A 16,923-nucleotide genomic window follows, 5' to 3' on the forward strand; every position below is an offset into this window, starting at 1 on the left:
ACCATTTTTAAATATAACCGCAAAAAACCTCTACTGTACTCTGAGGGTCAGGGAGCACAGTGCCAGGCCACAGACCTCATTATCCACCACAGACTGGCCCTGAATAGATTAAATGGAAAGGGCTGGGAAAAGGCCAAAGACAGACAGGAGGGGAGGGAAAAGAAAAGGTACGAGGAAATCTGTCAGCGCAGACACAGGAAATGGAAATGGTTTTAATGAAGAGAGAGAATGGGGCAAATTACAGCAAAGATCAAGTAAAGAGTATAAAGGAGCTCTTATTCTTTGCCCTTACACCCTGAGAACATACTCCGTCATAATAGAATCCATTACACAAGTTTCTTCTACCCCATAATTGCTCATTTCGATATTGACCTGCAGTAATTTGAAACTTTGAAATGAAGACTATAGGTTACACAACTCGTAGTCTTGTTCCCGAAATTAAATTCTGATATCGGCCGCAACGAAACGACGCCGTCTTAGACCTTTTTGTTGAATTGTTGTAAAAAAAAAAAGAAAAAAAAAAGCACATCATCGGCCCGAGGACACCAGCATCCTTCCAGGGAGGGGTGCACGGCACGGCACGGCGGCAGAGGAGGTGTGGGGGTGTTGGATTTTATAGCCCGCAGCTCCCCGGTCCCACTTTGCCAGCCGGGGCAAGGAGAGCCCATATGGCAGCCAAGCGTGGCTCCGGCCAGCTCGGGCTCATATGTATGGAAAACAAGGTCTGGAGAGGGAAGTCACAGGGGGTCATGCTAGTCAGAGAGGCAGCCCGAGGTCCTGGTGCAGGTTAGAAGGTCTTGGTTCGGGAGAAGAGGCTAATTTCTTCTACTTGGCTGAGCAAAGGCCTGAATAATTGCGCCCCCTGGGTTGGCCTCTGGGTAATGTGGAGGTAGAGCAGAGTGTTCCAGCGTGGAGAGCGAACAGGGGGAGGTTCAGGGGAAGGCGGTGGGATCATAGAGGAGCTTGTGTCCAGCTTTTTAATGGCTGCTCGTTATATTTGTTTTTTTTAATATTATTAAAAGGAGAATATTCCAAACACAGTATTATTTCAGCTTTACATTACATTGTGAGCTTGATTCAGTGACATTATGTGTACATTAACCTCTTGCTATAGTACTGCTGCTTTAAAGAAGAAAATATGCAACCTGAATTACAAAAATCTGGTTTTCACATTCATATTTAGAGACAAATATGGATTGCACAGGCAACTTTTTACACTGGTTGCACCCAATAACACGAACAATTACTTAAGCTAGCAAGACATTAGCACGACGAGTTAGCTCCAAAAGTTGTTTGGACTTGGAAATATAGGACTAGCATCATATTTATATTGTAGTGTGAGTCCTAGTATATTTTAAATGTTAATGGTAACCTTGCAAACTAATGCAGTTAGGTAATGGTATGCTAAGTCTTGGCCTTGGGAGTCATTACTGTATTCAAGCTAGCCAGACATTAGCAGGATAGTTAGCTCCACGAGTTGTGTTTGTAAATGTTTTGGCTTGTTTTTTTTGTCACTGGTTATTGTTAACCTTTTAAAAACTCTTCTGTAAGGGGTCTTAAATATGCATATGATGGTAACATGTGATATCATGCTAAAATACTGAGGCTACTGAGGTGGAAATAAAGACATAGCATTATTCTTGTATTGTAGTATCAGTCCTTGTTCTAGTATATATATCAAATGTTACCAGTAATCCTACAAACTAATGCTAACCCATGGGCTTGGAAGTTTTAAGCTAGCAGCAGATGCTAATTGCACCTTTTTTGCGCTTGTTTTTGGTTAAATGATGATGTTAGCTAAAAAAAAAAAGAGAATGCTGAGGATCAAAAACCTACAAACAAAAGTTACAAGTGAAGAATTAAATTAAACTTTATGTCCTGAAGGGCATAAAAGAGATGAGCTTGGGCGTCTTAAGTTGCTTCCTCAGACGTCTTTGTTGCCCCCGTGGTAATTGCAGTGGACATTTCTATCTACGGAGGACAAAGACCCGGTGTGATGATGTGATGTAAAGGACTATAGTGACGGTGGAGAGCGTGTATATATATATAAGTGTGTCTGAGTCCGAGCGCTGACAGCTACAACAGCACCGCATCCACTCCTGGACCCGAGTAATGAATCTGCCACGATCCTGCTCTCAAAGATTGAAACCAAGCGATATGACTGGATCTCCTCGTATTCATTAGAAAATAAAGATCGCCCTTTTAAACCCCCGGCCGTTGGCGTTGGCGGCGGCGGTGTGACGAGGGAGAGGAGGTGACAGATGTTTAAACTGCGGTGATGGCCGGGGGAAGCGAATGTGACATGCTCAGGTGTAATTATACTCACCTAGTTCACAGCGGAGATTAAGAAGAGAAGGGATGGAGAGGCACGGGAGCGTCAGACATGAGAGAATATTGAAAGACTCGCTGATGAGCAGTGTCAACTCTCTTCCTCCCTGTCCTCCCCTCCCTTTCTCTCCCTTTTGTCACTATCATTGCAAGGTCTCACTTCTGTTTGCCTTTTCCAATTATCAAGGTGTGACTGTGGGCTTCCACCACCTCCCTCCTCCGTCTAACATAATGTTAACTATACTGAACTTGAAGAGAGAGGAAAAAAAAAAAAATAATTTTCTTTTGTTTGTAAGGGAAAATTGCACAAGTTGAATTAATTATCACTTACAAATTTCTCCCCTGGTTCCATCCTCTTTAGGCCCCTAATCTGATGCCAACGCTGCAACTTTTTTGTGCTTTGCTGTAATGTTGTCGGACATCATTGTACAGCGTCTGGATGAAGTGATTTAATGAGGTTGGAAAGCAGCGCCGAGCATCATCCTGAGCCAACACTGTCCTCTAGTGGCTGTTTTGTGTCTTACACACACTCTGAGATGTCCCTGAAGTGGCCGTCCTGTCAGAAAATGGATTATGACAGTCTAATTTATTATTATCTCCGTCCCTCTGACCCAATATTTCAGAGCTTCAACCTGATGTCGTAATGACAGGCAGGCCTGGTCACACTCAATCTACTCAATCCTTCAAACGTAGCCAGGCAGGCCTCTCCTCGCCACTTTTGTCACAGTTGATTTATCAATTATAATAAAAGCAGACCGGGAGTATTAGAGTATTAATCACAATGGGATCTGTTGAATCGATTAGAAAAATCTTTTATAATGACCGGCTTCAAATTAAGGACTCCAGTCATCCTCGCTGAGGGAAGTAATCAGGAAGATCCACGTGTGTGAGTTTGATCTTTGGTTGTCTCTGTACAGTTTGAAATGACTGACTGTCAATCATCCTGCGACCGCCGTTGTCTTTTTGTCTCTGACTGTCTTTTAAAATCAGCGTCAGCTCAGTTGATGCCAGATATCTGTGTATTTACTAGTGCTTTAAATAAAAAAATGAAAGGAAACCTCCATTTATTTCAAGTACTGACACTGATTCTTCCATAAAACTGGTTACAGATGGAAATTATTAGAGCAAAATTTACATTTATATGCAGATGATACAGAGTACTACTTTAAACTAGGGCCTGTACAGTAATGGTAGTATCCGATTAGCAGAAGTATTAAATCCATGTTGTAGAAATACTCCAAGCAACGAAACAAGTACAAGTCCTGGAGGGAGGCCATAAATAAATTACAATAATTCCTCAGTGTACTTGTCTGATTTTGCATTATATGTACATTCACATCCGTGTTTAATCACTGAATGTCGCTGTCACGCACTACTTGACCTATAGTGATCATCAGCTGATGAAAAACATTACCTCGGTAGATTGAACACATCAGAACCGAAGAGGAAAATGAGAAACCCACGTTTTTTTTCACAAAAGTGAAGGGGAAGGGTGTTTAATTTGCCAAGAATTGGTTGCAGTGATGAAAAAGGAAGAAGAAAGAGGAAGACACATCACCGCCTGGCACCTAAAACCCTTCTCTGATAGCGAATACAGTGAATAAATGACTGAAAAACTTTCAATACTGAAGTTAAGATGAGTTTAAGAGTGCGTAGAAGATGTCATGCATTATTCTGAAACCTGAAAGAGGTGGCAAAAGATCCAAACCATCCACATGTTGATGTTGTCCTGCCATTTGAAATACCAGTTGCTGTCTTCTATATAACAAACAGGCTTTGATTGTATCTTAAATGATAAAGACGTCTGATGTGCGACTTTCGTGAGATGATTTGAGGGTATGAACGAGATGCCATGCCATCGTTGTTGTGGCAAATGATCCAAACCAACCACATGCTGATGTAGTTTTTTTGCTGTGTTATTTGAAATACCAGTTGCTGCCCTCTATATAAAAACAAACATGCTTTGATCGCATCTTAAACGATACACAGACTTCTAATGTACGACTTTCATAAGCTGATATTAAGGGTTTGTACAGGGGGCCGTGCCATTTTTATTCCGAAACCCCAATTGTCCGGAAAATGTCCCATTGCACCAAAAGTCCATTTGTTCCAAAGGGTTTCAGAATAATGGACAGTCCCCATGTTCATTTTATTTTGCTACATATCGTCTTTACTTTTGCTACATGCTTGTACCGCTTCTATAAAAGCCAGGTGCTAACTTTTAAGTCTGAAGAAGAGGAAAAACAGGCTCTCGCACCTTAAAAAGAACAACATTCAAGTAGGAGACGAACACACTTTGTCAGCTGTGGTTTTTGTCTCCATTAAGTGGTAACCTCGCAGAAACAGTCAGTCAGACATCAGTCGTGGGAAGTTCGGGAATGATGTCTCTTTTTTCCTGCTGTATGCCCTGAGTACTCCGGCCGACGAGGATGAAGAGCAGGCCAGCCAGCAGGCAGAAGAAGACGGCGACCGGAGCCAGGAGGAATGAAGGACCGTGCTGGATGGTGAGGTGGTAGGAGGGGCAGCCGGAGACTCTCTGGTGTTGGGCAAACTGCTCCAGAGTGTCCAGGACCTGGACCCACATCAGATACATCAGCACCACTGCCAGCAGGCACAGACCTGAGAAAGGTAGTGACACATCAGGGTTTTGCTTCTGTTTCAGTGCATTTGTGAGATATTGCATTAGGTGGCGAACGATCCAAACCATCCAGAAGCTGATGTGGATTTTTATTTTTTTGCTTTTTACATCTTACAGTTGCTGTGTTCTTTATAAAAACAGGCTTTGGTTGTATCTTAAATGATAGGTATGTTCTCTCTTCTGCATTAATACACACATACAAAAATAAATTGTTCATGTGCGCTAATTTCTGTAGCATGTTATGAGCTCAAAATTGCATGTGCACACTGTATTTTGTACAGAGCTGCGTTTCTTTTTGCTCGTGCACCAACGAAAAGGAAAAACATGACTAGATTTAGTGATGACAGTCAGAGTTTTATGTACATATTTGACAGTATGACATAATTAATTTGGCTGTTTTTCTGTTAAATATTATGTAAAATGTCATAAATATACTTTTGTCCACCTTTTAAAACTGTTATTCATACTTTCGCTTTGTTTTTGTTTTGTTTATTTTGACATTTTCATTTTATTGCCCTTATTTTTTATTATTTATATAATTTTTATTGTTTACTTTTGCAGAGCACACAATATAAAAGTTATTGCACCCGAGTTAGATAGCAGCTATTTTGCATCTGTTGCAGGCAGGGCTGGGGTCAGGTACGCAGCAGGTCAGCAGGTTTTCTTTGAATGTGTTATCAATACTAGTGTGAATGACTTTTTTAAGGAGCTTCCTGAGCTCAAAACTTAAAATTAGCATTTTTAGTGGCTGGATGTCAATCGCCACGTACACTACAAGTTATTATCTTTGCAAAAGATGTAAATTTGCAATCCTCCTTTCATAGAGAATAACTCGAGGCACATGTTGGCTCACAGATAATGCTCTCTCTGTGAGGATATTAAGCAAGACGTCCTGATTTATGGTGAGAGACAGCGAATCACATTCTGATGGTTTGGCAGCCGTGACGCAGCAGATGCTGCGGATCTGCTGAGTCTGAACGTATTGATTACGGGCGATGATGGGCTAGCAGTGTTTGAGGTCAGATTCCAGACTTAGCAAACGATTACTGTCAACTGAGTTGTCTTTGTTCGACATCGTCGAGCGTTTGTGGAGTATAAACTCTGATGAAGGTTCAGCCAAGAAGCAACCGCCTCCTCAACTCGAACTTTAGCGACACCTAAGGAACTTTTGATGCACAGAAGACAAAGTGACGGACGGCGTCTCCTCCTCATATACAAACACACACAACCATCAAACCTGTGCTCGGTCTAACTGGGGATATTTAGGAGCTGAGTCAGACACAAAGATAAACATATCTAAAAGAATGAATCTCTCAAAATAAGATCCAATGTCTTCAAATTAATAAAAATATTTTTACTTCTCAAGGAATATTTATTAATTTGATTTTTCAGATCATATTACTGTTAATAATACAATATGTAATATCAGGAATGTGAATCAGGAAATGTTTTATTATAAAGAGAAGAATAATCCAACTTTATTTGAAGGGAAAACTACCATTTAAAGACGTTTAACTGCATTCCCACACAATTAAAATCAATATTAAGTCACTTTTTCGTGTGTTTTTAACCCATTAAACTCAGCTGATAACTTTATTCCTAACTATAGTGAAGATGTGTCAGGGGGCATAAGACATCTGAATCCTGCAGCCATAAAAAAATATGTCCTGAGAGTTCAAATATGTCACGCACTCTAATAATATAACTTCAGCTAAGAGCTGTGAAGAAGCCAAAGCAGAGTACGATACTGTCATCTGGATGTTCAGGAGTTTTAAAGAAGCCACTCTGGAGCAAACAAAAAGGGGATATTTCACATTTTTCCTGCTTTAATTATCTCTAAAATGATCAGTTCACTATTCAAACCACTCCTGATCAATAAATCTGAACAAATGTGCTCAAATCTTCTTTATAAATATCTGATATTTACTGTGAATTAAACTTAAGACACTGGGTGAGCTTGATAAACAACACCTGTTGCTCAAAAGCTCAGCTGTGAGCAGCAACAGCTAACTAGCGGACCATCCAAACCAAACTCCAGCCAAATTAACTTCGATTTAAGAGAAAACAAACAAAATCAACAAAAATCAAACTTTTTATCACTCTTTTTGTTATTTGCTGAGATATTGTTTGAATTTCCAAAAATTCAGCATGAAAACAATTTGTCTTTACCGCCACAAAGATGAAGGGCCCCACCCACTTTAAAGAGCTTGTGATTGGCCAGTGGGCTGGCACAGATGACCACGAATCCACCGACGACGACGGCCGTCAAGCCTGCGACGAGGAAGATGCTCCAGAAGGTCCTATAAACTGAGAGAATTAGTCCTCGTGAAAGATCAGAATATAAAAATAAATCATTTCTAGAGGAAAATAATACCAACCAATAGCAGAGTGGTGTTCATATGGCTCTGCAGGTAAACCACGCGGCTCCACCCATGATCGCACTGGATCATTGACAGGAAACGGGAAGAGGAAGGCGGCCAGGCAGAGCTTCGGTGGCGGGTGATTCGCTGAAGGGAAAGAAGCCAGTTAATATGCAGTTTTTTGTGCCAAATTTGGCCTATAAATCTGCAAAATGGCGGCTCTTACAGATCCAAAGCTCCAACAGAGAGTATTCACTCGAGACGGACGTGAAGGAGCAGCGCCAGAACAGCCCCTCGTGGAAGATCCTCACGCTGTCTACGGCCTGATCGATCAGAAGAAACAAAAACGTGATCAAAATGTCCTGTTTTTGATGTTTTTCTTGTGATAAACGTGGAGAATATGTCCCCGTATTACAGCCGGGAGTCATTAGACACTCGTATAATATGTCTGAGGCTGTGGACATAATAAAAGCCAGACTCAACAGGTGTCCGAGCGTCCACAGCCGGCTGCAGGACTACAACAGCAGACCGACAGAATGTGTGGCCGTCAGCTTTCTGTAAATAGACAGCGTCTGATCGACGGCGTCGACAGCGAGCTGCAGCCAGAGATTCTTCACCGGCCGAGCGTGAGACTGGAGTAAGAGTCGGTGGTCGTCGACAGAGGAAGTTACTCCTCTGTCCTGCACTGACAGGTTGGATATCTCCGCTGCTCTTTTGTTTCCTTTAATTAAACCAAAAATCTAAAATAATTCAAGCATAAAGTCCCAGAGAAGCCTCCTGTACACCTGTGCTGCCCTGCTCATGAAAACAGCAGTTATAATCTGATCTAAACAGGCAAAAACTGTCTGTCGGATGTGAATTATGATGAAAAAATTATATAAAAAAATGCACATTTCATCATTTAATTACTATACTGGAAGTTAAAGTACAAAAATACAAAAGTATTGGTCTTAAAATGTACTTAAAAGTACCACAAATATTCTGCAGAATGTCCCGTCTCAGAATAAGAAGTATTATTGGAGTAGATGTAGTGATTCATTGCAAGTAGCGCCGAAGATTAATGATGTTTCACCTTCTATCTTCATCTATGACAAAACATCATCATTATTTCTTTGATAAGCAGATAAATAAAGTAAGTCCAGTCACCTACGATACAACACGTAGAGTTGCCACGAGCTGGATGACCTCCATCAACACGTATCTCAAATATTTATCTCGTATAACGGCGTAACTTTTCCTCAGAGCGGCAACAACACACAAGTTTCTTCATTCATGTAGTCCAGGGCTCTTTGTGCCCTCTGCAGTGGCTCCCCCTGACTTTTTACATGGAAATGAATAATATATATATATTTTCATCATCGTCATCACTGTTTTAGGCCACAGTGATTCAAGTTGTGATTAACTGAAGTTAATATCACTGAGTTTTATGCTCAAGCCCGACGGTTGATCGCTGCATGTGGCCGAGGATAAAAAGAAGAATTAACTCACTCTGTTTTTTTATGTTTTTATTGTTACCGTTTTTAAACTGCATGAGCAGCCACATCATGTGAAAACTTAAATCAATGCTCATTTAGGCCTATTAATAATCCTGATAGGCTGTTTCAGACTTTCTAGGCTGCGTTACCTTCATTATAAGACACAAATATGCTTTGCGGCTCCAGACAGATGATTTTGGCTCATAATACTGTCTTTATCTTGCAGTGTCTGTTCTATATATACGTATTTCTATAAATGCTTTTCCTTTATCTTTCTTCTACTTGCTGTTTGCAAAAGACAAACTCCCTGTAAGTGAACTTCAATTATGTTATTTTCCAAAATCTTCTGACACATTTCATCTTTTTGAAAGAGCCACAAACACAAACTCTCAGCTAGTGTTCTGGTTTCAAAAATACCTCCCCGCTGCTCTTCTCTCTGAATCCTCCTCCTCCTGCGTGGCCGTCCGCCGGCCGGCTGCAGGACTCGACGGCCAGCAGCCAGTACTCGGTCCCGCAGGAGAGCAGCGTGAACAGAAATCCCACCGCTCCGAAGAACAGCGCCAAGAAGAGGAGCACCTTCAGCCTGTCGGCGGGAGACATCTCTCAGCCTGTTCCACTTCTACCGCTGCATTTTAAATCTACTTCAGTCGTTTCTCTTCCTTTCTACAGCGTTTCATGTCACATTTTTAATTTTCTGAATGGAGTTATTGACCAACACGAGCTTCTGGAAGATCCTCACGACTCGTGACCTACATCAATGAAAATAAACTCTCGACCATGTGGTCGTTTTGAAGGGGTACGGTTACAGGAGGGGAGTCGGTCACAGAAATAGCGTGGAGGCGAAGAACAGAAGTCACTGAGAGCTGTAGAAATATCTCCTTGGCATTTATTGGAATGCCAGCATTGAAATCCAGATTTGGTACAGTACAAGGCTATCCAGTATAACTGAGATCTAGGCAACAGTGATGGTCCAACAACAGTCATTCAAAACTGCATGTTCATATATTAATACGACTTCTTTTTTTTTCAAAACAGGTTGTTCAAGAGATGATTAATACGAATACAAAAACAAAAAAGTGAAAGGAAAAGCACAAAGACCGGACGCCAGGATGAAATGTTGGAAACGTACGTTTCTGTTACAGATACGTCGACATTTCTACAGTTTGTATCGTATCGTGTTCTGATTTCATTTATACGCACAGCTGGACACGTCGAGACCAGCGTTTGCTTCTCGTGTCAGCCGACAGATCGGGTGTTTTTGGCAGGACGTCGGGACATTTGCAGGCCGTGTTTGTGCCAACGAAACCTGGTATTTTTAGCACGGAGTCAGGACGTTTTCCAGTTGTCTTCAAGGCAACAAAGCTAGATATTTTTAACGTGATGTTGAGAAACTTTCTGGCATCTTCGTGGCAACAAAACAAGGTATTTTAGGCGTGACGCTGAGACATTTTCCAGCTGTTTGTGGCGACAAATCCAGGTATTTCTAACGAGGCGTGTGGACATTTCTCAGTCGTCCTTATGGGAACAAAACTGAGTGTTTTAAGCCAAAATATGATCTTTTCTTTACCGTAGCCAACTGGTTTTTATGCCTTAACCTAACCAGACCTTTACCAAAGAAAAATATAAGGCAAAAGTAAAACTGTACGTGAAGTTTCAACGTGTCTGTGGTTTGCAGAGACGCACGTCGTCAACATTTACTCTGGCGGCCGGGTTCAGTCACAACGCAGCAGAAGAAAAGAAGACTCGTCTCAGTGAAACCTGGAGAAAACTGCTTGAACAGATTAATAAAGTTTGAGGATTTTCTTTTTTTTTGTTTGTTTATAATCTGAAATCAAGTATTTCCTCCAGGTACTGAGGGACATTTCAAAATAAGAGACAGAAAAAAGGAAAGAAAAGGGAATCAGGAATGGTCAGTACGTCTCGTGATTGTTGGTTTTTCTGTATGTTTGCACCTGTTTGATGACTTAATGATCAAAAAAAGGTTTTATTCGATGACATTTGTGGAAAATTATCTATCTAAGCTCGTCCCGCTTCCTGAAACAACCATCTTTTTTTTTTTTAGAGTATATATAACATATCGAACCCAACCCATATACACAGAGAGGTGCATTTATACAGGACTCATGTTGATTAATTACATATTACAACCCTGTGAGGATATTATAAGTACATATACGAGGCACGCAGAAATGAAAGATTTACCACCTATTATTAACCTACTCGCAGTAAACATTTTATTCGAGGATCCTTTGGGCTGAGTCACCTCTTTCCTCTAATTTTGTGAGGACGTTGCCGCTCTTTTGGCAGTTTGTTTGGTCCACTGTCGCTTCGATCCGAATCAACAGGTCTGTCGGAGCATCCGTGCAAAGGCTCATGGGACTTCCACAGCATGTGAGGTCTTGCGGCGCGTCCTCCCGTTTTTTTTTTCCTCCTCCTCCTCCTCGGCCTCCGCTGAATGCGCTCCAACCCCCCGACGTCTTAAGACATGACGCCGAATACGGGGTTGTGGCGGCAGATGCTCGGCCCGATCTCCTCGTAGTCTTTCTTGGTGTGGCACACTTGGTAAAACTCAGGCTGGAAAAACAGAAACGAAAGCATGAATCACCGATGGAAAAGTGTTTCCTGCGTTCAGTCAACGAAAAATGGGGAGAAGTTTGACAAGTATGAGGCGAAAAAATGGGAAAAATTGAGCTTTTTTTTGTTTATTTCTGATCAATTTTCTTTCATAGGAGGGAACATTCACAAGTTTCTTCTTTCTTTTATTTGCTGACGTCAAAAACAGACACAAAAAGCTGCAGGAGGGACGATTATGCGTCATTAGAGGAGCTGAAAACTGTTTTTATACTCACAGTAGACGCCAGCATTGATCCTCCGAACCAGACAGCATACCTCTGCATGTGATGAGTGATGACTTGCACGTCGATGGGTTTGGGCTGCAAAAGGAAAAAAGGGTAAGTTAGTCAATAAAACACAAAAACCACAACAACTTCCTGTTGAAGTTTTGTGAAGAAAATAAATCAAGACCATTTCAGAGGCAGTTTTTCTACCGACTGAACATGAAGACTTTGTTCATTGATTAATCAAATAGTTGTTTAGTCTAAAAAATGTCAAATAATTGTGAAAAATGTGTCTTCAAATGACTTCTTCTGTCCAACCAACAGTCCAAAACCCAACAAACTCGTCATGTACCGACATTAATGACAAAGAAAAGCAGCAAATCGTCACATTTAAGAAGCTGGAAGCAGAAATGTTTGACATTTTTGCTGGAAAAATGACAACAATTGCTTAATCGACTAATCGTTGCAGCTCTCGTACTTCTACATACTTTTATTTGATCCCAAGGTCTTCTTTCAGATCTTTAAAGATTAATCCTCAGTAATTCCTCACCTTCAACTTGCCGCCGCTCAGCTCTTCGCTCATCTTCAGCCGTGCGTCCACGGTCCTCTTCAGGTCCCTCTGCAGCCGTCTGCCGAAGTCCCTGAACATGGTGGAGCCTCCGGAGAGCACGATGTTCTGCGACACAGAGAGGAGGTTCATGGAGACCGAAACAGACTGACGGTTACAGTAACTGCAGCAGCAACACGGCGACGTGTTTCTGTACCTTGTACAGCGGACGTCTGACGTCGATGGGGCAGTTCTGGATGACCTCGTCCACCACCTCCGAGATGGGCTGGGTGAAGTCTGGGTTGGCGAACTGGACGAGAACAAACAGCGAAAAACTGAGTAAGACTTTCTTTGAGAATTGCTCATTTTTCGGCAGGAATCTAAATGTAACGCTACGTCATCCGTGAACACTTCATCTCAACGCTTCATGTATTTCTACCTCAGGGTGGAAGAAGATCTCCGGCCCCAGGAAGCGCTCGTAGCCGACGTCGATGGTGAACTCCTTCTTGGAGATGGCGTTGATGCCCGTGTACTGTTTGATCCACTTGGAGCCGTCTGTGTCGTACTTGCTGAACTCCTTCACGAGGTCGGGGCAGACGTAGCTGAACCGCTCCTACAAACAGAACAAGAAGAGAAAGAAGGAGCTGGAGGTGAACATCTGAACTCAACACAGTGATAGTTTGTTTCTGCAGCTGCACTGACCTCTAGTGGTCGGGCCAAGAATTGCACGACACTGACAGAGGAGCAGTAACACAACCAGCATCATCTGTTATTGTATCACTTCCTTTTGTTCGTGTCCTCTTTCCGCAGGTTTCGATTACAGAAACGGAGCATGACTAAAAATACGAGAACACATTCGACCACAACACAACGGCCGTGATGTCACAGACAAAGTTGCATCAGGTTAGTTGGTAAGCATCTTGAAATGCCTCCGAACTGCCCGTTTCATCCACAACCTCCTGCAGCTGCCGTCTCCATGAATGTCACTTAAACACACAGTATCATCAGCAAAACAAAACAATATATATATAAGTAGCGTGGGATCATGGGAGTTGTTGTCTTCCTTGTTAAAAAGGAAGTTGCACCCAGAGCCTCCAACTTTCTTACCGATAAAAATCGCATCAACTTCAGAACTTCTTCATTTTTGTAAGAGTCGGATCGAATGTAAAACCGGGCCGTGCTGATGAAATCTGAACCACGAGCCTGTTCATCGTCTACTTCTCCTCTAAAATGTTCTCAGAAACATATTTTACTGTTTTGTTTGTGGTTGTAGCACCATATTTCTTGTCATTATCTGGCTGTCTTATAGTTTCCAGTTTAAAAATGGACTCCGAGCCAAAAACCGAGCGGCCCGGCTCGCAGTGCGTCGCCCGTCAGCGGGAGTGTTTATCGGTCCGATGTCCAGAGATATTAGTGTCAGCCCAGCTTTGTACGAGGGCCGTCTTCTAACGTATTTAAGTAATTTACTGCAACAGCGTCGGAGCTGAAACAGATTTATTTGTTGTTGTGGTTTTATAAATGTGATTTATGAAGCTGCCAGATTCTCTGTGTTCTGTGAGCAGGAGAGAAAACTGCTGTTTGAGAAAGAAATGAAAACGGACTGAAGGAGAAAAGTTTGTTCATTAAAAAATGTTTTGAACTTTGGAAATGATTACGTCTGTTTTTGCTCAGTTAATTATGACTCTTGGACTCTTGGAGTTATTGGAAATGTTTGAGGTGAAGCTTCACTTTTACAGCTTGAAACAAATATTGAACCACACTTTCCAAAATCAGGTTCTTCTCTAGTCTTGCGACTCCACCGTACGCCTTCAAATACATCTGAGAAAATGCTAAATAAATACTTAAAGAGAGCACCGACCTTGACCGCTTTAGCCGTCTCCAGCGACTGCTCCGGAGGGATCCCCACCTCTCGTTCCCTCAGCAGCTGTTGGGTGAAGTAGGTGATGTCTCGGCCGGCGATGGGGATGTGCTTGATGCAGCTGCCGATGACGTAGCCTTCAGCCTGGAACGCAAACACGCGGCGGTTAAGTTTTGGGAGAACGAGGAAGGAGCGGGACGACGATCCCAAGAAAGATTCTCGACACTTACCACGGGGATGACGTGCGTGACGCCGTCTCCGCTGTCGATCACGGTTCCCGTCAGCGTCCGCTCTCCGACCTGTCTGGATGTCCAGGAGGCAGCCAGCGCCAGGACAGCCTGAGGGAGGACATCAGGTTTGTATTAAAGGAAAATACAAAAAAAAAATACAAATGACGACACTGCAGGATTCAAATCAAGAGGGATATTTTAAAACAGACGTGAAACTTGAAAAAGAAGAAGTGAAAGTTGTCGCTTCCTCATAAAACCTCTGAATAATCACCGTCTCAACCAAAGCGTCAAATCTGATCCACAAGTCTCAAATGTGTTTCACGTAGCTGCTGTCGGTGTTGTAGTTTATGATTTGTGGACAGACTGAAGTGCTGAGTTCAGGCGCTGTAGGGTTTCGCAGACGTACCTGGACAGCGATGTAGAGACCGGGGACGTTGAAGGACTCGAACATGATCTCTGCTGTGTACTCTCTGTTTTCTGGTGTGTTGAGAGGAGGCTCTGTCTGGAGAGAGACACGCAACGCTGATGTGAACACAGTGACGACTTTAAGCTACAGACAGACATCCTGTTGTACAGAAAGGGATGAGATTTAACTTCAGTTATGCTGCAGAATAAACTGAGCTTGAATTTCTCTTCCTGTTTCTGAAATTATCTGGAAATTGGACGTATGCCTCGGTGGCACAATCAGACACTGAGGAGCTTCTATGTAATATTTTCCTGACCACTTAAAGCTGCAATGTTTGCGCGCAGCAAACGTAATAAGACTTTAAATACGATGTCTGTCCCTGAACTCTAAACATTGTTAATATTGTAATATGTCATATTTAATTTCAGTCCTTGTTTCTACTGATTACATCCTTTTTTTGTGGAACAGGAACAGGAACAGATGAAACTAAAGACTTCTATATCCTTATATGTGCAAAATGTTGCGTCTGGTCACATTTAACACAGTTTAATACATGGTTCAGTCTCTTAACTGCAGACAGGATCTGTCTTATAACTCTCGTAATGTCCAACGCTCTGGTCTTACCAAAAGAAAGTAGTGGTCTTCAGGTTCTGCCCGCAGATACTTGAAGATGATCTGCTCCATAAATCTCTCCATCAGGTCCCAGTCCTCCACTATCCCGTGACGGATGGGCCACTGGGAACGAAGAGGGACAACTAAAGTCAGTCTCTCCTCCTGAAGTCTAAACCAGACAGAGCAACAACAGGCTCGAGCTTCTCGTTTACCTTTGTTGAATACGAAGGTTTGTCGATGGCTTCGTCCCCGATGAAGAAGTCCAGGTCATCGACGCCCCTCATCATCCGGCGCTGGGCCTGGTCTCCAACCTTGGCCGATTCTTTGATTGCGATACCTGCAGACGATCAAAAAAATATGTAATACAAGACTCAGACTCCGTGTTTTCTTCCTTCTTGTTCATCTCTCAGTACTTTCTTATTCCAGTGACATTACCAGTACTGGAAATGCCTCCTATCGTGCCTAAAATGTAGTATAATGAGTGTAACTGTGCACATCTAGATCGTTGTATCTTTTAATACACTTATTATAGAATACTGTTGATTTTCATGTGACAATACGTTCGTAACGAGTCACCAGCTTTATCTTTAAATATGTAAAATATCAAGTGGAGTGTGGAGCCGGTGTCGACCTCGCTGGACCGTGTTGTAAAAGGAAGTTGACCTGAAACTGTCATCTTGTGGCAAATCATGGAGGAAGTTTCCTCATTCGATCGCCGCTTTGCAACGCAAATGTTGAAATTAAAAACACAGTTAACGTTAAAAAACTGTATTTTCTACATGATTTCAATGATTAGCAGTACGTTAACAATTTAATAACTGTGTTACACGCTTATATCTTATATTATTGTTGTTATTACACATGTATACACACTTAAACTCGACTTATAATACATCAGAAAGGAACTAAATACATGTTTTGGATATTTTTTGTCTACTTACATGATGGTATGATGAACTGTGGTTCTGTATTTCCTGCATAACCAAGCTTTGTGTACCTAAAACAGGAACAAAACCGGGACAAACGTTCAGTTAACGATGCTTCACATGTGTAAAAGTGTTTACTGGAAATAACAGAGGCAGGTTAATTGAGCAACAGGCGAAATAATCTGGATTAAACGACTCCTGCTGCAGGGATTGTCCAGGAAGTAACAATAGCATCTCTAGCTAGCAGCAGCTAACTGCAATGATAGCGCAGAATTGAGGTTAAAATCACACAAATCAAACCACTCAGGTGCGTTGTTGTGCTAATTTGAAGCATTAAAACTGTTTTTAAAGACAATGCGGGGATAAAAGAGTGAGCGAGATGCGGCTAAACAGCGTTAGCGTCAGGCTAAACAGCCAGACGGGGCGTTAGCTGGAAGTTTGACAGCCGCTTATGTGGTCAATGAAAGCCAGGCTAACGCTAACTAGCATGTTTTTTTGTCGTTACTCACCCCGTGCCACAGTCGACAACACAAGCCGGTAGCCGACCAGCCATGCTTGCTCTCCTTTAGTCTATCTGCGGGTGAATATACGAGCCGCCCGATACGAAGGGACGTGTCGGTTAGGAGCTGATTTAAATCGCCGCAGCCTGAATGAAGAGCAGCCACGGCCGATTCAGGAGCGCTTCCGGGTTCTGTGGAATTTCTTC

At 42.3% G+C, this 16,923-nt stretch overlaps 2 protein-coding genes across 2 annotated transcripts; both read right to left on the reverse strand.

Annotated features, from left to right (window-relative positions):
* Positions 1-3,375: 3,375 nt before the first annotated feature.
* Positions 3,376-9,534, reverse strand: LOC311253140 (transmembrane protein 182-like). Its single transcript, XM_084346914.1, has 5 exons — positions 9,219-9,534; positions 7,553-7,649; positions 7,345-7,473; positions 7,136-7,273; positions 3,376-4,947 (listed from the first exon to the last, which is right to left on the reverse strand). The coding sequence occupies exons 1-5, from the start codon at positions 9,399-9,401 to the stop codon at positions 4,679-4,681; spliced, it is 816 nt and encodes a 271-aa protein (XP_084203040.1). The 5' UTR covers positions 9,402-9,534; the 3' UTR covers positions 3,376-4,678.
* A 131-nt stretch (positions 9,535-9,665) lies between these two features.
* LOC311253139 (actin-related protein 3) lies at positions 9,666-16,918 on the reverse strand. The gene is made up of 12 exons (XM_084346913.1): positions 16,727-16,918; positions 16,233-16,288; positions 15,504-15,628; positions 15,304-15,414; positions 14,680-14,775; positions 14,274-14,381; positions 14,044-14,187; positions 12,625-12,798; positions 12,403-12,495; positions 12,189-12,314; positions 11,651-11,734; positions 9,666-11,375 (listed from the first exon to the last, which is right to left on the reverse strand). The coding sequence occupies exons 1-12, from the start codon at positions 16,768-16,770 to the stop codon at positions 11,280-11,282; spliced, it is 1,257 nt and encodes a 418-aa protein (XP_084203039.1). The 5' UTR covers positions 16,771-16,918; the 3' UTR covers positions 9,666-11,279.
* Between the last annotated feature and the right edge of the window lie 5 nt (positions 16,919-16,923).

This window comes from Pagrus pagrus (assembly GCF_965226575.1).
Source record: "Pagrus pagrus genome assembly, chromosome: 24".
In the NCBI taxonomy this organism is placed as follows: Eukaryota; Metazoa; Chordata; class Actinopteri; order Spariformes; family Sparidae; genus Pagrus; species Pagrus pagrus.